The 19617-nt window shown below is 40.3% G+C and overlaps 1 protein-coding gene across 2 annotated transcripts in view; it reads left to right on the forward strand.

Moving 5' to 3' along the window:
* The window catches only part of COP1 (COP1 E3 ubiquitin ligase), a 440422-nt gene that overhangs the window by 17569 nt on the left and 403236 nt on the right, over window positions 1–19617 (forward strand). For both annotated transcript variants that reach the window (XM_029618041.1, XM_029618042.1), the window contains exons 2-4: window positions 11495–11554; window positions 17482–17579; window positions 18174–18238. In XM_029618041.1, the coding sequence (XP_029473901.1) occupies window positions 11495–11554; window positions 17482–17579; window positions 18174–18238 (223 nt within the window). The remainder of the gene's footprint in view (window positions 1–11494; window positions 11555–17481; window positions 17580–18173; window positions 18239–19617) is intronic.

Raw genomic sequence — 19617 nt, forward strand, 5'->3', positions numbered from 1 at the left:
ATTGCAAACTGGCTAAAAGACAGGAAACAGTAGAATTAAATGGACAATTTTCTCAGTGGAAGAGAGTGGGTAGTGGAGTGCCTCAGGGATCTGTATTGGGACCCTTACTTTTCAATATATTTATAAATGATCTGGAAAGAAATACGAGTGAGATAATCAAATTTGCAGATGATACAAAATTGTTCAGAGTAGTTACATCACAAGCAGATTGTGATAAATTGCAGGAAGACCTTGTGAGACTGGAAAATTGGGCATCAAAATGGCAGATGAAATTTAATGTGGAGAAGTGCAAGGTGGTGCATATAGGGAAAAATAACCCATGCTATAGTTACACAATGTTAGGTTCCATATTAGGTGCTACAACCCAAGAAAGAGATCTAGGCATCATAGTGGATAACACATTGAAATTGTCGTTTCAGTGTGCTGCGGCAGTCAAAAAAGCAAACAGAATGTTGGGCATTATTAGAAAGGGAATGGTGAATAAAACGGAAAATGTCATAATGCCTCTGTACCGCTCCATGGTGAGACCTCACCTTGAATACTGTGTACAATTCTGGTCGCCGCATCTAAAAAAAGATATAATTGCGATGGAGAAGGTACAGAGAAGGGCTACCAAAATAAGGGGAATGGAACAGCTCCCCAATGAGGAAAGACTAAAGAGGTTAGGACTTTCAGCTTGGAGAAGAGACGGCTGAGGGGGGGATATGATGCAGGTATTTAAAATCATGAGAGGTCTAGAACGGGTAGATGTGAATCGGTTATTTACTCTTTCGGATAGTAGAAAGACTAGGGGGCACTCCATGAAGTTAGCATGTGGCACATTTAAAACTAATCTGAGAGTTCTTTTTCACTCAACGCACAATTAAACTCTGGAATTTGTTGCCAGAGGATGTGGTTAGTGCAGTTAGTATAGGTGTGTTTAAAAAAGGATTGGATAAGTGCTTGGAGGAGAAGTCCATTACCTGCTATTAAGTTGATTTAGAAAATAGCCACTGCTATTACTAGCAATGGTAACATGGAATATATTTAGTTTTTGGGTACTTGCCAGGTTCTTATGGCCTGGATTGGCCATTGTTGGAAACAGGATGCTGGGCTTGATGGACCCTTGGTCTGACCCAGTATGGCATGTTATGTTTTTATGTTCTTATCCTGTCTCTGTCCATTCAGAGATACGGTCTCCAGAACTGAGCACAGTAATCCAGGTGAGGCCTCACCAAGGACCTGTACAAGGGGATAATCACTTCCCTTTTCTTACTCTATTTTCCTCTCTCTATGCAGCCCAGTATTCTTTTGGCTTTAGCTATCACCTTGTCACATTGTTTCGCCGACTTCAGATCGTTAGACACTATCACCCCAAGATCTCTCCTGCTCCGTGCACATCAACCCTTCATCCCCTATCGAATACAGTTCTTTCGGATTTCCACACCCCATATGTATGAATGTGGACTTCTTGGCATTGAATCTCGGCTGCCATATCTTCAACCACTCTTCCAGCTTCCTTAAATCCCGTCTCCTTCTCTCCACTCCTTCCAGTTGTCCACTCTGTTGCAGATCTTACTGTCATCTGCAAAAATACAAACCTTACCTTCTGTCCCGTCTGCAATGTCACTTACAAAGATATTGAACAGGAGCAGTCCCAACACTGATCCTTGCGGCACTCCGCTTAACACCGCTCTCTCTTCTGAGTAAGTTCCATTTACCATCACACATTGTCTTTTGTCCGTTAACCAGTTTGCAATCCAGGCCATCACCTCGGCACTCACTCCTAAGCTTCTCATTTTATTCACCAGCCTCCTGTGCGGGACCGTATTAAAAGCTTTGCTAAAATCCAAGTAGATGACGTCGAGCGCTCTTCCTCGATCCAATTCCTTAGTCACTCAATCAAAAAAGTCTATCAGATTTGTCTGATAGGACCTTCCCTTGGTGAAACCATGCTGCCTCTGGTCCATCAATTCTGCTGCTTGTAGATAGTTCACAATTCTTTCCTTCAGCAGCGACTCCAATACCTTTCCCACCACCGAGGTGAGGCTAACCGGCCTGTAGTTTCCAGCCTCCTGTCTGCTCCCGCTCTTGTGAAGTGAGACCACTGTCACTCTTCTCTAATCACTCTGCACCACTCCCATTCCAGGGAGCTATTGAACAGGTCACACAGCGGAGCCTCCAGCACATCTCTGAGCTCCCTCAGTATCCTGAGATGAACCTCATCAGGCCCCATGGCTTTGTCCACCTTCAGTTTTCCTAGCTCTTCCCATACATTCTCTTCCGTAAACGGAGTTTCATCCATTCCGCTTCCCTCCAGTTTCTTGTTAACTAGTGTCGGGCCTTCTCTAGTGAATACCGAACTGAAGTATTCATTTAATATTTCTGCCATTTCTTCATCTGTCTCCACCCATTGATCCTTTTCACCTTTCAATTTCAGTATACCACTTTGGACTTTTCTTCTTTCACTGATGTATCTAAAAAATGTTTTGTCACCTTGCTTTACCTCTTTGGCAATCCTTTCTTCTGCTTGAATTTTCGCTTTCTTGATTGCTTTCTTAGTCGCCCTCAGTTCCACCAGAATATTCTTCCTTATTCTTCTCTCTTTGGGATTCTTTATATTTCTTGAACGCTGTTCTTTTAGTTTTTATTTTGTCAGCCACCTCCTTTGAGAACCAGATTTCATTTTTCTCTTGCTTTTCTTTACTTTTCTAACATAGATTAGTTGCCTTGGTAATTGCTCCTTTTAGTTTGGTCCACTGTTCCACATCTCTCTCGTTCTTCCTCCAGGTACTTCCCCATTTCATCAAAGTCCGTGTTTTTGAACTGCAAAACTTGGATCTTCGTGCTACTTCTCCGTATCCTATTTGTGATAGGAAACCATACTGTATGATGATCACTGGTGCTGAGGTGGGCACCCACCTAGACTTTAGACATTATCTCCATTAGTGAGAACTAAATGGAGTATAGCTCCATTACCATTTGTTTGAACAGAGCCCCTTGCAGGGCATCCACTATCTCTCTACTACTGTTAGATTCTGCAGAAGGGATTCTCAGGTCTACATCCGGCAGATTAAAATCTCCAACAATCACCACTTCTCCCTTCTTTCCCATCTTTTGGATGTCTTCAACTAGATCTTTGTCAAGCTCTTCCATTTGATTTAGAGGCCTGTAAACCACTCCAATAAAAATGAAAGCCCCATCTTTTTTTTAGGTCGGCCCATATTGCTGCTTCTTTGCCCCATCTTCCTTGCAGCTCAGATGCTTGGATGTTGTTTCTGACATAAAGAGCTACTCCTCCCCCTTTCCTGTCCTCTCTGTCCTTCTTTAATAAGTTATAGTCCGGTATTGCCGTATCCCAATCATGAGATTCTATGAACCAAGTCTCTGACAGCAACAATGTCCAAGTCTGCCTTCACCATTAGGGCTTGCAGATCTGGGATTTTATTGCCCAAACTGTGAGCATTTGTGCTCATAAGTTTCCAGCTTTTCTCATTCAGGTTACTGCTTTTCTTGGACTCCTTTTGTGTCTTATTTAGTTGAGTTTTGTTATCCACTTCACCCTTTTTCCATTGCGTTTGTATTTGGGGGGTGACATTACACAGATTGCTCCAAACATATGCTAAAAGTAAATTTTCAAAGTCACAATTCATTATTCAGTAATGGCTTCTATCTAGCCACCCTCTCATGCAGGTCAGTTGTATGGTTGACTGATGCATCACCATTCCAGTCTTTGCCACTGAACTTTGTAGATTCTTCAAAGCGGGAACCCCCCAAAAAAAACACTGGCCCCCATCCCCTCCAAGCACATCTCTGGCCCCCACACACTTATACTTTTTTTTTTTGTGTGTGTGTAATTGGATACCCATGTTACAGTATAGAGAAATTCCCCCAGGCTATTTTCCCATAATCCACCAGGCCTCAGTCACATATGCAGAGCACAGACCCACCCAAATAGAGAATAGAGAGACCATATAATATAAATGGAAACATGTAGAAAGAAACTGAACCGGAAACTGCAACAACTGAGACTCTGTATGTGAGTTAACAATGGAAAAACAGCAACACTAGTCCTCATAAACCAAACAAAAATCTTTTCAAAAAACTGATGAGTAGAATAACTTCCAATTAAGAACTCAAAGTTTAAAACATTTTTTTAAAAAACAATAAAATATTTCAAAAAGCTATCAAACTCCCAATAATTAAAACAAGTATAGGAAAATCCCCTATCCTCCAAACCTGAAAACTTGATTTTCAGTTTCGCTGAGCTTGTCAATTAATGGGGTGGCACAAACTCTTTATACATACCCACGGAAGCTCAAGTTTTTTTTCTCACAGGCAGGCTCATCAGATCCTGTCTTCCTCCTTTGCTGCTACTGTCCTAGTCTTGTGGAAAATACAGGAACCTGTTCTGCTGCTCCTTGTGTGCTGTCCCTGCAGTATTCAAAAGTCACAGGGCTGGTAATTTTTTATGCTCATCTTGTGCATCGTGAGATCAGCATAGAGTTAGTGCCAGTCCCATAAGTTTTGAATACCGTGAAGCTGGTGCATGAAAACTAGCAGCATAATAGGGGGTCTACTGATGGCAGAATGAGCCTCTTCCTTATTTCCACCACCTGCTGCCAGGTGCGATTGCATGGTTTGCATACCTCCCCCACTGGGAGGGGGAGGCACAGCAGCAGATTGATATTTCAGATGGGTGTGTATATATATATTTTTTTTTAATTTTTACTGATAATGCACATCATTGCCTCAGGTTCAAAATTAGATTGTAAACCCTGGGGGGATAGGGAAATACCTATAGTAACTGAATGTAATCCGCTTTGATGGTACATTTTGAAGTGCCAAAAAGCATAATATAAAAATCTAAATAAAAGCACAATACAATTATTGTCAAATAAGCAAGCTTGTTTTTAAGAATGGGGAAGAAATGGCTACAAAAAAGGATAACCAAAAGGTTAAGCCATTTGAAAACAAACTGGCTGACCTGAAGGATGGTGCCTGACTGATTTGAGTAGGCCAGTGGTACAGGCACTAGAAAGTAAGTTTGAAAAAGCTTATGAGTACATCAATGAAGTGAAAAATATAATAGTTGAGATACAAAAGAATACATGATATTGGGGTATGGGTCTCTACTCTGGAAGAAGATACTAAGACTTTAAATGAGAAGCTGTTGGCTTTAGTAAAGGCAGATTCTGAGAGATCACTTAAAAAAACAATTGCCCAGGATACAGTAATATCTCAAAGATATAGTTGCATTAGAGAAGGTACAGAGAAGGGCGACCAAAATGATAAAGGGAATGGAACAGCTCCCCTATGAGGAAAGGCTAAAGAGGTTAGGGCTGTTCAGCTTCCAGAAGAGATGGCTGAAAGTTCAAATTTTGGGTACTGTAACTGATGCCAATACACTATTGCAACAGTTCAGAAGACAGCTGAATGTCCTTTTTTTTTTTCTGTGCAAAAATTTGCCTTACATGAGAAATATGCTGGGTCCATCAAGCCAGGATTCTGTCTCCCATAGTTGCTAGCCCAGATCACAGATATTCAGCAGATCTCATGAAGTAGACCTGTTTCCTGATAATGACTCCATGGGCTAGCCAAAGCTTTCTTTAGTCTACCTAGCTAATGTTTTATGGACGTTTTGTTATTTGAAAGGGTAAATAATTGTCCTGTTCACATCGCTTATGATTTTATAAACTTCTGTCATGTCCCCATTCAGCCTGTCTCTTTTTCAAACTGAAGAGTCCTAGCAAATAAATAAGACAAAAAAAAAAACCAAAAAAAACCAAAACATGTAAAAAGTTCTCCACAATTGTTAATATGTACAAATACTGTCCCTGTGTTCCACTACGTTTCACTGTTAAACTGTTAACTTGTATTTCACTGTTTAAACTGTTCCTACGCATGTTCTAATGTTACAATGTAAAATGGTACGACTCCCGTCATGCCTTTATCCAGTTATGTGAACCGATGTGATGTACCCCAACAAATGTCGGTATATAAAAGCAAACAAATAAAAATAAATAGCATGCATACCCTCTCATCATAGGGGAAGCTGTTCGATTCCTTTCCTCATTTTTGTTGCCCTCCTCTGCATCTCTTCTAGATCTGCTATGACTTGAGATAGGGTGACTAGAACTGCACACAGTACTCAAGATATGGATGCCCCCATGGCTCAAATCAGAGGAAATATATCTTTAATTTTAATCTTCATTTCTTTTTGGATCATCCCTAACATTGTTTGCTTTCTTTGACCACTTTCGCATACTGCACTGCACCCTTAGACTATGCTGATGAATTGATCACTGATGGTGCAGTCTGGGGTCGTTTCAATTATGTCAACATCTGATACTACTGAGATTATCAATAAGATGAAACCATCGCTTAATCCCTTTAACCCCTGTCATACTATGCTTCTTAAGCTGATTAAACTGGACATTGCTCCTTTTATTACTAACCATTAATTCTTCACTACAACATGGAATTGTTCCTGACCTACTAAAACAGGCTTCAGTCCTGCCCCACAATCAATCAGCTGATCCAACTCTCATCTCCAATTACCACCTGATTTCCTCTTTCATTCATGGCTAACAGCATAGGAACAGCAGTGCTTCAGCAAATTTGCAACTGTATTGACTCAAATAATATCCTTAATATCAATTTGTGTTTAGGAAACATCATAGTACTGAGCTGCTGTTACGCTCCAACTTTAACACAGACAGAGTTTCGATCAAGGCTCAGCTTTTCTCCTATGCTTCCTTCATATTTCCTCGGTGTTTGATACAGTAAATTCTCATCCTACTTTCTAGACTTTGCTTCATTGGTTTAACCAGATCTGTTCTGTCCTGGTTCATATCTCAACAGGACCTAACAAATTCATATTGATTCTTTTACCTATTCCATGATGCCCCTTAACTCTGGGGTACCCCAAGGGTCTTCTCTCTGCTGCCTTATTTAATGTCTACTTAATACCACTATGCCACACCCTAGCTGGCCTTGGAATTCATTATAAGATCTATGCTGACTGTATCCTATTCTTTTTTTTTTCCCTCTGAAAAGAAACAAAGGCTCTTACAGAACCATTCCTTACCCACTGTCTTATAACCATCCAAAAATGGCTGCACTGCAAGAAACAAGCTCTCAATTTATCTAAATTAGAAATCATTGTCCTATCACGTTTTCCTGTTAAACTCCCAACAATTTATTTGACACTCATTCATCGCTGTCTCCCAAACTATATGTAGCTTGGGAGTCACTATTGACCCCTCTCTCTCTGCATGGCTATATAAGAACCATTAGCAACGCATCCTTTTACAAACTACGTCTACTCAGTCACCTCAAGCCCTTTCCCGAACACTGATTTCCAATCTGTCCTTCAATCTTTATTCTCTAGAATTCATTATTGTAACTCTCTCTCCTTACAGGCCTCCCATTATATGCTATCCATCCATTGCAGATTATACAAAACTCTGCAGCAAGACTTTAAACTGGCACTCCCATTCATGAACATATTACCCCTCTCCTTGAAACATTTATACTGGCTCCCAGTCGCATATTGTATACAATACAAGCTTACCATGGTCATATACTCAACTATTTACACTCCTCCCCTGGATTTCTTCGATACTAAAAATTCACACTCCTTCCCTGTCTCTCAGGTCGGCGAACCTAATGCTATAGATGTCCTATCCCCAAAGCTTGCCCACCTTGATGAAACCAGAGAGCATGCCTTCTTTTTCATAGGTCCTCTCCTGAGGAACAGCTTACCATATGAAGTAAGAAGCCTCTGGGGAAAGAATATTAAAAAAAAAAAAATACTAAAAACTTCCCTCTTCAAAAAAGCATTTCCTGACCTAAATGATGGATATAAACTCGCGTTTTTCTCCCTCGATCAGTCTTTTGTAACTTATCATTGGCCCCTCTTTTAATTCCTGTGTCTGCTAGGAGTTAACACCTCCTTTTTCTGATATGTAGTCATTTGATAGGCAATGTCCCCTTTTTAAAGAGTATGTAATGTGTATGATTTTGTACTTCTATTGCATTATCTTGTTCTTCTGACTTATTGGAGTTAACACTTATTTTTCTAATATGTAGTCATTTAGAAAGGCAATGTTTCCTTGTGGATGAATAAGTAATGCATTGTATTTTGTACTTCTGATCTATGTATGTTCATAATGTACCCCACCCTGAACATAGGAAGGGCAGGTAATAAAACATTTTAAATAAATAAACTTGACTTAAATTTTGAAAGGCCTGTTTTTCCTTTTTTTTTTTTTTTTTTGGGGGGGGGGGGGGTGGGGAATTACTATTTGATATATCAACAGGTTAATTTTAAGAGGATGATTAGTTTTGTGTTACATTTGATATTGTAATTTTTTTTTTGTTTTCAAGTTTTAAGTTGCTTTTTAGAGGGTGCTTTTTGAGCTAACTGATTAAAAAATGGAAGTATGAGAATCCAGAACATGTTGGCAGATCATCTCAATAGTGTGATTATGACTGCATGCATGGTCCTTGCATCAGGGGGTTGCAGATGACTTGTTCAATTGTTTTGGGAAAGCTCATGATCAACCTGTTTGCATCAGAAGATAGGTTGAAGTTGTGCTCTGTGGGTCCGATCAGCTCCCAATGCTTTTCTGCTAAATTAGAGTATTGATCTACTCTGTGCCTACTTAATGATTTCTCTGATCTCCAGGACCGACTTAGAAGGTCTTTCAGGACAATGCAAAAATAATCCTCATAGTGCTAACTTCACAACGATGTATGATAGCCATATCTAGTCCATCTATTAATTCAGCCTCTGGTTCCATTGGGGACATCTTAGACTCGTATCACAGAGGAGGAAGGCAAGCTGTGCCATCTGAACTTGCTGTCACTAGCCCTCATGATAGGAATGTTGAGCACATAGTAGTGTTTTTTCTTTGGTCTTTCCAAAGAGGTGAAGGATGTTCTGATTTCTGTCAAGAAACCTTCATCCAGGAGATCCTTCAGTTTCAAGTGGAAGAGGCTTTCTATTTTGTTTACAGACTAGCCAAATAGATTACATTCTCTTACGGACAAGGATCTTGCTTTAGTATCTATTCTAAGTCTTGTCCTCTGCACTCTTTAAGCAGTTTATCTCAGATATTGCCAGCAAGTAGAAGGGGCTTCCATCTCTCTCCACCCCTTGTATCAAAATGAATGAAAGTAGTATGGCATCCCAAACCTCTGGTCTGCAAACTTCCAGTGTCTTGGGACCTTGTGTAGGCCTAGCTTAACTTATGAAACAACCTTTTGAGTTGGTGGACTTCACGGTTTTTTACATAGAAAACAGTGTTTCTAATGGTTGTCACTTTGGTAAAAATGACTTACAGGCTCAGGTTTCATATTCACTATGCCTTCTGTGATGCAGTTCAAGTTCTAAATGGTGTTTCTAAGTTCCATATTCATCAAGCTTAATGTGCTACCTATATTCTTCCCAAGGTCTCACATGCATTAAAGAGAGCGAGCTCTTGACTCTTTGGCCTGTAAGTGAGCCTTGACCTATTGCCTAAGGAGGATAAAACCTCGCCATCAAGCTCCTCAACTGTTTGTCCTTTGACCCCCAATACATTGGGACAGGCAATTGCCAAACATACTCTGTCCATTTGCCTAGTGGACTGTATAATGCACTGTTACACTGTAGGTTTCTAAGTTACAGACTTTATCAAGGCTTATCAAGTGAAAGTCATAGCAACTTCCCACCTTTACATCCCATTACCTATTATAACATTAAAGCATTGCAAATGGTACCAATTTTCACAGCCAGAATACGGAAGGAACATTGACTGTTACACCTGTGCTTCATGCACTATACTGGCTCCCAGTGGCATGAAGGGTGTATATTAAAATACTAAAATTTGCTCATAAAGTTTTGTATAATGTCCTCTTTTGAAGATCTGTTCTTCTAGAGCCTCATGTTCTGCTAAGTGCTTGCTTGGTATCCCCTACCCTAGACTTATAAGGTTGCACAAATCCTGTGAGAATATTTGCAGCTATGGCACCTGTTCTAATAAAGTTGTGCAAAAGCTTAGAGGAAGCAGTTGAAGCCTTTCTTGTTTTTTTGAAGCATTTAAACTGATTATAGGATTTTTCATTTTTTGAAAGTATTTACAGACTCATACTTTTCCTTGATATGTGAAATGTAATATAGTAAGCCACACAGATTTTCAAGAATCAGTAGTATGCTTTCATTTTTTTTAGATTGATTTATGTTCTTATTTACATTTGTGGTAGTATCTTGTTTTATATATTATAGTATGTCGTGTTTATAATTTTTATATTTTTGTTTTTATGTATACCCATATTTGATAGTGTTATTTATATAAACTGCTAGGGATTTTAGATTTAGCAGGATATAAACATTTTAAATAAAATGCCTTCTGGACATCATCTCCCATAGTGACAGTAATTTTGCAGAAGTGGTTTTGCACAACCTACTCACACCTGGTAGGGCTGGGTTGTCTTTTTAAGTAAGTGCTTCTGCTGTACAGCCCTCTCAGCTTGGGACTTCCTACACATTCGTGCCTGCCTGTCAGTGGAGAAAGCAAACTTACTCACCTGTAAACAGGGTTCTTCATAGACAGGATGAATTGGCCATTCTTTATACCCACCTTCTTAACTTACTAAAGCTTAAGTTCTGGAAGAAACTGAGTGGCTCAAATTCCTGCACATGCCCAGCAAAGTCTGCTCTGAGAACTGGGTCCATATCGGCACAGTTTGGATGCTGTTGCCGTGTGTAATGGCTAATTCATTCTGCCGAGTGAGTGAGACTCCTGTTTACAGGTAATCAGACTTGTTTTCTTTTTCTCCCACAGTTTTAGAACATGTTTGCAGTTATTTAAGAACTTTTTTTAAACAAATCTACAGCTTTTGTTCTTTCAAATGACATTTAACCATCTCTTGTAGTACAACAAATGAAGCATAGCCTGGTGATTAGAGCAATCAGCTGAGAACCAGAGGTCCAAGATTCAAATCTTCTCCCATTGACATTCCATGTGACATTGAGCCCCCCTTTTTTCCCATTGCTGCCCTCTCTCCCCTACAAATTCCCTTTAAAAAACCCAACAAAAAACCCTAAAACAAACAGTAAAAATAAGGTGGGCAAGGACTGTTAAACACTCTTCTTCCTTCCCCCATCACCTTAAAAAAAAAAATATATATATAATAATTGATAGGTCCTGACATCTAATATAACTTTGTATTTTAATGGAAAAAAAAAAGAGTAGTCCCATTTGATGCTTCAATCAGTTGACTCCATGGCTTTCTGGGGTAATTTTTCTTATAGGCTTGCTGATGTGGTCCTGCCAGCAGATTGATGTATGTTCTGCTGAGATAAATAAGGGCAGGCATAGTAATGGCCCTACAACATTTTGGAATAATTGTAAGGGCTCTTTTCAACAGGTCTGTTCTCGTCGGTTTCTTTAATCCACTGTTTTTTTTTTTGTTTGTTTTTTTTTTCCCCCTTTTGGCTTAAGGTTTCCTTTTCATTGTCTTTCAGTCCCATCTGCTTTGATATGATTGAGGAAGCCTACATGACGAAATGTGGACACAGTTTCTGGTAATTATTCATTCTTTTCTACCTCTCCAGCAGCATGTTTTGTAATGTTAGAGCATCAGACCACTATAAGACTGAAGTTTGAGTGTTTGAATGAAATAGTTGGCAGTTTGAATTTTTCAGAATGGCATAAAGTTAAGTTTTAACAGATCAAGTTTTCTAACATATGTTTAATTCATACTTAGGATGGATTGATGTAAATTGATTAAATTATTAAGATGAAAGCTTTGATTTAAATAATTTGGGTTATGCACCTCTGCCAGCAAATGGAGAATGAGCACATCTGATGTCACTGCTCTATAGTTCTGCCCAGACTTCAGCCTACCAGTATTTTCTGTCTCCATGGTAGACATGCATTTCCCTTAGGTGGATTGCCTCTGTGGGACCTTAACTTGGTCCTCAAGTTTTTGTCAGGTCTGACTTTCAACTGCTGCATACTCTTTCCTTGCGAATGCTTATCTTGACAGTTTTTCTGGTAGCAATCTATTCGTCTTGTCTGGTCTCTGAGCTGCAGGCTCTTTTTCTGAGTGAGCCTTTTCTCCATATGACTCCTGGTGTGGTTCAACTTTGGACTCCTTTTTGCCCAAAGTGGTTTCGGAGTTTCATTTGAATCTGTCCATTTCTTTGCCTGTCTTGGACAGGGACAGAGATGAAGCTGAATACAGTCTTTTGTGTTCCTTGGACGTCTGGCATCATTTACTGCGATACTTGGAGATAACTAAGACTTTTTGGAAGTCTCATTGCCTGGTTGTGTTCCATGGTGGAGGAAAACAGGGAATACAGCAATGATTGCACGCTTATTTAAGGAAGTCATTATGGCAGCCTGTTGACTGCTGAGGTTGCCTTACTGAAATAGATTAGACCACATTCCAAGAGGGCTCAGGTGGTATTGTGGGTGGAACTTCATTTGTCAACTGCTGAAATTTGCCAAGTGGCGATTATGGTCATCTTTGCATACCTTCTCAGGTATGCATACCTTGGATGTTAGGGCTAGGGAGGGTGCTGCGTTTGCGAGGTCGGTATTGACTGGACTGTTGGCAGACTCCTGCCCTTTTTGAGATTAGCTTTGGTACATTCCACTTGTGGGGACTGACCTGCCCAAACATTAAGGAAGGAGAAATGACTACTTACCTGATTTCCTTTCCTCTAGTAAGTGTAGGTCAATCCCTGACCTGCCCTCGGCTGCCAATGTTTTAATTTGTGGTTAGCCTTTCTTCAGGCGAGCTGTGCAGACTGATTTCTACTCTTCGTTGAAAACTGGTAAGTGGTTCTCTAGCCCTTAATTTGCTACATATTTTCCTTCTTTTGGCTGAGCTCTGTGTTATTGGTCAAGAAACATGTATGGTTGACTGATGATCAAACAGATTTCTAGTTTAACATTGTCCAGAGTTTGGCTTTTCCAAAGAACACTGGAAGGCTGATGTCGGGGGTGGGACTACATAGCTATAACATCAGCTTTTGCTCCATCTCCATCTGCTGGTAGAGGTGCATAACCCACTCGTGGGGATTTACCTGCCCTTACTAGAAGAAAGGAAATTATCAGGTAAGTAGTAATTTCTCCTTTACATTTGTATTTCATATTAAAAAATGCTTACGGTTTTAACTCTTGTTTATAACTAAACCCAAAAGGCAATGATAGTTTAACGTTTTCTGATTTATTACTTCAGTTATTTCTTTGAGGACATGCAGGATGGCAATCATAAGTGGCTGACCTCATGTGATGGAGTTTGGCCTGGAACTTTTATGTCAAAGTTTCTAGGACTTTGTGCCCTATTGGGTATGTGGTGTCAAGACTTGGGGTGAGTGGACCCTTGAGGCTGCTATTGGATTGATGCAACCTAACCCGAACACAGCACTGCTTAGGCTCTAATAGTCAGCTGACTGGTGAGCAGGCAGGAAAGGAAAAGGGTCAGCAAAGGCAGGCTTCGGGGCTGATGGCAGGCAGAAAGTGATCAGGAGCAAGGCTGCAACATCACAGCTAGACTGGAACACTGAGGTAGCAGCAAGGCAGGAATTACTACAGAAGAGAAAAACCAGGAAAGGATCAGGGCCTATTGCTCAGGCACTCAACAAGGGATCTAGCATCCTTTTATTTCAGAGTGGTACTAGAGTAGGCTGGGCCTGTAAAACTGAGTGCTGCATACTCTTAGTCTAGGCCACAGGATGTAACCTCGAAGCAGGACACTGGGAACCATGTTGGGACATTGCTGTAGAGAACATACCATGCCAGACCTGGGGCCGTAAGATACAAGACACCAATAGGGGTTTGCAGTCTGAAGTCAGTGGCATGTTACATATGGCTTAATACCATGCATCCACACAGGGGACCCTTCAGTCTCTTCTTTTCCATGGATATTCATTTTCCTGCTTTTTGAAGATTTTTCCCAGTCCAAAACAGACAGGAATCATTTGTTACAGGGCCCTGCTGTTTTTCTCACCTAATACTTAGGTAAGTTTTCAAGGTGTTTTTGAAAGTTTCCTTTCGTGGTTCCACCTGGGTGGGGCATTGATTCTGGTATCCTGAGGGATGTTAAACATTTGAGGTCCATTGAGTCATTCGATTTTTCTTTCTCTGATTTTTTTTTTTTTTTTATCTGGTCATGGATAAGCTAAGCAGACCAGTAGCTTTACATGAAGTTCCTGATATGACAGGGGTAATGTCTGTTGCGCATGATATCCTGAGGTATAGTCATTGTGCAACCATAACGTCTAGGGGGTAACAGTCCTGACTGGAGCTTAAGGAAAAGCACTTTAGGCACCATAAGACTGGCCCATTGGAATTTGCATCAAAGATGTCAACATTGATAGATTTAGGAACTGCATGGGACCCTGGCGATGTATCAGCCCCCATCAACGTTAAGTATCGGGAAGGACCATGAAGAGCTATCATCTGTCTCCTCCCATCTAAAGAGGGCGAAGGGTTATACCTCTTCGATTCCAGCATCCGGTCTCATTTGCCACATTTGTGCAGAGAATGGCAGAAGCCATTCCATTTCTTTTCCTGAAGAAGGATGAGATAGCAATGCTGGACATCTTCTGGTACTTGGAATCTCCTAAGTAGATTGTGGCAGTCTCATTAAATCAGATCCTTCAGGCGTGCAGATGAGGATAAGGGAGAACTCTCTATTGGTTCCTGTAAACAAAAAGCCAGACATATTTGTCCAAAAGCTCCTAGATGCATGAAAAGTCAGCCACTGCACCAATTTGTGGTGGTTGAATCTACTCTCAGGAGAGCCAAGAGGATTAGAACCCATCTTTGGTGCCCCTGGGGAAGGATTCCAAAAACCTGTATTCTCTGGGAAGAAAGTTTCAGGAAACTGTGCTCGCATAGCTTCTTACCTAACTCCTTATGGGCCCAATATATGTGGAACCTGCTGAAACAGTTGTGGGAGGAGGCTGAGTGACTTCCACAGATGTAGCGTGACTATTTCTAGTCACTAGTGGATAAAGGGATGGCGCATAGAAGGCACGTAGTCAGGTGGACTTTCAATATTTTCTAGATGGCATCAAGAGTGTCTGTGGGATTGGCACTCAAGGCTTGCCTGCTACTGAAGAGAATCTCTTTGGAGATGGAGTTAAAGAAGTGGTGGCACAGATCTGAGAATACCATGCAGTGCTTCAACAGCTCTCCATAACCACTCCAGACCCGCCCTAGTCTGTCAGAGAATATCAGACTATAAGGCTGAGGAGAAACTTCTTCCAATCAAGGAGGTGTTTATCCTCCATTCCATCAATCCCATAAGTGACAGATCCCCTCGCATGCATCCGAGGCAGCAGAGGGCCCTGAAATTATAGACAGCACCTAAATCAAAACCTGGGATGGGGTTTTGATTGGATTGCAGAGAGCATAACCCAGATCCTAGTACTTGTGCCAGAGGACCAACTTTTGGAGGCAGGCTGTTTTTTTAATGTGAACTGTTGGCCCTGTCTGTTCTTGGCATAATCTAAATTAAATAAAAAAAAATAAAAGGGGGAGGGGTAATGGGTGGATACAAATGTATATCTATTGGGTGTACCTCCAAAATCTGCCTCCTCATTTTGCTGTGGAACCTTCTGCATCAGGAATTACTACAGAAGGAGCTGTCCTTCCTCTTAAAGGCCAATGAGGTTGAATCCATTCCATCAAGAGAGAAATCAGGAAGTAATTGGAGTAGAATCCTTATTAGAAAAAAAACAAAACAGGATGGCTTCATCCTATCCTAGATCTAAGGGCCTTTAACAAGTTTTGCTGAAAAGGGAAAAAGTTCAAGATGGCTTCCTGGGTACCTTAAGTACCTCTTTGCAAAAATGGACTGGCTATGTTGCTTTTCCTAGGTTGAGCAAGCCCTTGTAATCAGTTCCCAGGTTCCCCACATGAGTTTGTTTGGAGCCCAGGAAATGTTAGACTTAGAATTGTATCAGAGCAGAATTGGACTTGCTCAGGTAAATGCCACTATGTTAGGATCAAATCTCCAACCAGTTTGGATCTCTAGCAACCAGAAACACTTTCACCGCCATAGCCAAACTTAAGTTTTGTGGCTGTCCCTACCAGTGAAAGCACAATGTGGTGGGAAATGAAAGCATGAATTTCACCACCTTCTTGGTAGGAACAAAATGGCACCATTTTGCACTGTTTCGCTTCCACTCTCGCTGAATAGTCGCTGAAAATCAGGACTTGTGATCCTTCATGTTTTTTTAGCTCCTTTAAGGCTCTATATAAATAGTAAGACTCCCCTGTCATACTATTATCTGTTATAATGTGAACCGATGTGATGTACTCCAACGAATGTCGGTATATAAAAGCAAATAAATAAATAAACTGGATTTTAAGAGCTTATATTTATTTTTATTTATCTGCAAATTCCAGAACTCACCATTATTGGCTGGGGTTTGATAGGTCTCCCTGAGCACAGACAACTGTGTGCCAGCTCAAATCGAATTTCTAGCACTATGTCTTCCAAATTTAATTCTCTCAGTAACATTGTGGAAAACAGGTCCATTAATTTAGAATCATGTATATTCTCTGTGACACCTAGCACCTTTAGATTGTTCCTGCGATTGCAATTCTCTAAATAGATTTTTTTAATGAGCTACAGGCACTGAGGTTCCAGGCCTTCCATGTGGCCCTCCAGAACCTGCATTTTAACCTCCGTGTTCACTTCAGCCTCAATTTTGGTAAATCATCTTGCAAAATCAGACAGTTTTGTATCTATGGTGATAACCAATGTGTTTAATTTGTCCAGCTTACCATCTATAGCCGCAACTACCCCTGCAGTGACCTCACGAATAATAGTTGTAAAATTTAGCTCTGTTGGTCTGCAGCTTCAGCTGACATTTCTTGCTCCATCTGTTTTTATAGCCCTTTCTTTTTCTTTCTTTGTGGCTCTAGTGGGCTTACTAAGCCAGTGCTTCAGTTCTTTGTATTTGCCCATTATAGGCAAGCTAAAAAGTTGAAAAACAAACCTTAAACGGCTTTGAGAAGGGGGGTGGCACCCGGAGCCACTGCAAGATGCATCTGCATGGTTCACTGTTTCATGTGGTCTCCTGCTTACAAGTACATTAATATTAAATAAATAAATAGATATACAAGTCATTCTGAATGTTTCCTGGGCGATGCAATGTCAGAGGAAGCAGTTCTTGCATAAAATACTAGTATTAGGGCCTACTTTCTCCTAATTTCCATGCAAATGGTTGACTCATCAAAAGAATACATTTGTATTTACTTACCCTCTCCATGACTATGCTAAAAATTGTTCTTTATCTGTTAGTTTCGTATATTATATAAACATTTACCTGATCTTTTATTTCCTTTGTTATAAATGGAGTAAAATTTAACAATTAAAAATGTAAATCTATTTTACATTTTTATTTATTTGTATTTTTTTCCCTGGCACTGATGGAACTATTTATCCACTCTGCTTTTCTTTTCTGCTGCCTCTTTTCTTGTATAGTTACAAGTGTATTCATCAGAGTCTAGAAGACAATAACAGATGTCCAAAGTGTAACTATGTGGTAGACAACATAGAACATCTGTACCCCAACTTTTTAGGTGAGTTTCATTTTTCTCTGTATAAACATGCATACACCAGGGTATTTTTAATTAGGTGTGACATTAATTTCTTGACTAGTCTTCTAGAGCTAATACTCCTCCTTTCTCAGAGTATAAGTTCTCACAAGGTAGTCAAGAAATTTATTAAGTCCGTTAAATATGTATAGTCTTATATATTTGTTAAACTTTTATTTCTGTGCATTCAGGTGGACTAACAGGGCTGTCACTCTACTTTATCATTAATCAATTCTCTCTGATCTGTTTATCAGAAAGGAGATAATGCTTGGAGGGATTACTGAAAAGGACAGTGTTTTGCAGAACACAGTAAATGTAAGATTGGCAAAGGTATTTAAAGTAGTGCAATTTGAAAGTTCTCATCATTAAACCTTAGCAGAGAGTTCAGTGGACCTCTAGAGCATTCATCTGAGTCTTCCTTGACTGTTCGCTATTTCTGACCTAGTCCAATAAAAACAAAACCCTGTATTTTCCAGCTCCCTTCCTTGATTCTTCAAATCTGATCAAAAAATCGCTTTGCTCTGGTGCCAGTGTCGCTGTTTTTTCCTGCTGCTTTAATGTGATTATTTTTTTTCCTAGTGAATGAGCTCATCTTGAAGCAGAAACAGAGATTTGAGGAAAAGCGATTCAAACTAGATCCTTCAGTGAGTAGAGCCTCGTGTGTGTAACTGCGAAGCACTTTGTAGCACACTAATTGCAGTTTTACTTCCATTTCAAGTGACTGGAGTAATTTACTAATGCTAGGGAGTAGTGCATTCTTACATGAACAGAACCTCATACAACAATTTCATGGCATGTATCTGGTGAAAAGAATGTGTTCTGCAAGGGAGCCAGTACCTTTGTAGAGGTGGGATGGGTCCAAGGCCAGGGTTTGGCATCACTACTCCCTTGTCTTTCTCAATCTTCTCCCAACAGCTGGATCCCCAGTAGTCCTCTCTCTTCTCTCCCCAACCCTATACCCGACCATCTGATCTATGGTCTTCCAGTAAGAAGAGTTGTAGTTCTTTGTACTGCTGGCCACTGCCTCTGTCGCAAAGTTCTGGGGTGCCTTGTAGAGCAGAGGTTTCACTTAGTTCAAAACACAAAGCTAGAAACAGCATGGTAGAGGCAATGGGTATGAAACTTTGCCAGCAGAGGGAAAGGTTGAGAGATCTTCAGATTGGGGGAGGGAGGAAAAAGGAATGCTGAGATAAAGGGGAAGAGACCTTACACAGTCACCTACATTTCATCTATCCAATCTAGTTCTCTTCCTGTCACACTGGCTCTATTTTTGTTCTGTTTTATTTTTTAATTAAACCAAAAAAATCAATACAAAGAATACTACAAAAATCCTCAACTTTTATTCATACTTTTATTACAACATATAAAAATAACTGAATTTCAAAAATATATAAAGATACAATTATAGAGCCACTTCTTCAAAAAAAACAAACACAAGCCACTACTGGGATCCAGAATGACCGAGCAAAGACACAACATGAACACAAAACACATTAAACTTGCATATGATATTAAAATCATACGCCTCCCTGTTTTTGTAATGCAATAATCCCCTCATGACCCATCAACAGCTCTAGTCAAACATTAGCAATAAATGAAGCATACAAATAACACTGCTCAGTGGGAGCACTGAGAGGAGAGGATCACCTTGCTTGTGGCTGAAAAGAATCAGTAAATATTGCTTGGAGAAATGTTTAAAACTTAAGCATTGGGGAGAAGTAAAACTATTGGTATATTTAATATTTGTGTGTCTGTACTGAATAGCTAGTCAGAGGGCAGGCAAAAACCAGGAATTTTGTGTGGTATCCAGATCCTGAAATGCTCCCTGTTCCACACGCATGTCCCCAGAGGCAGGAAGAGCTCTGGCGTCTCAATGTGTGGATGAGACAAAGGTGCAAGGAACAGGGATTCAGGTTTGAAAGGAACTGGGGAACCTTTTGGGGAGTCTCTTCCCCAAAAGGGGGAGTCTCTTCTGAAGGGATGGACTCCACCTTAACCAGGTTGGAATCAGGCTGCTGGCGCT

Source organism: Rhinatrema bivittatum, chromosome 10, assembly GCF_901001135.1.
Source record: "Rhinatrema bivittatum chromosome 10, aRhiBiv1.1, whole genome shotgun sequence".
Classification (NCBI taxonomy): domain Eukaryota; kingdom Metazoa; phylum Chordata; class Amphibia; order Gymnophiona; family Rhinatrematidae; genus Rhinatrema; species Rhinatrema bivittatum.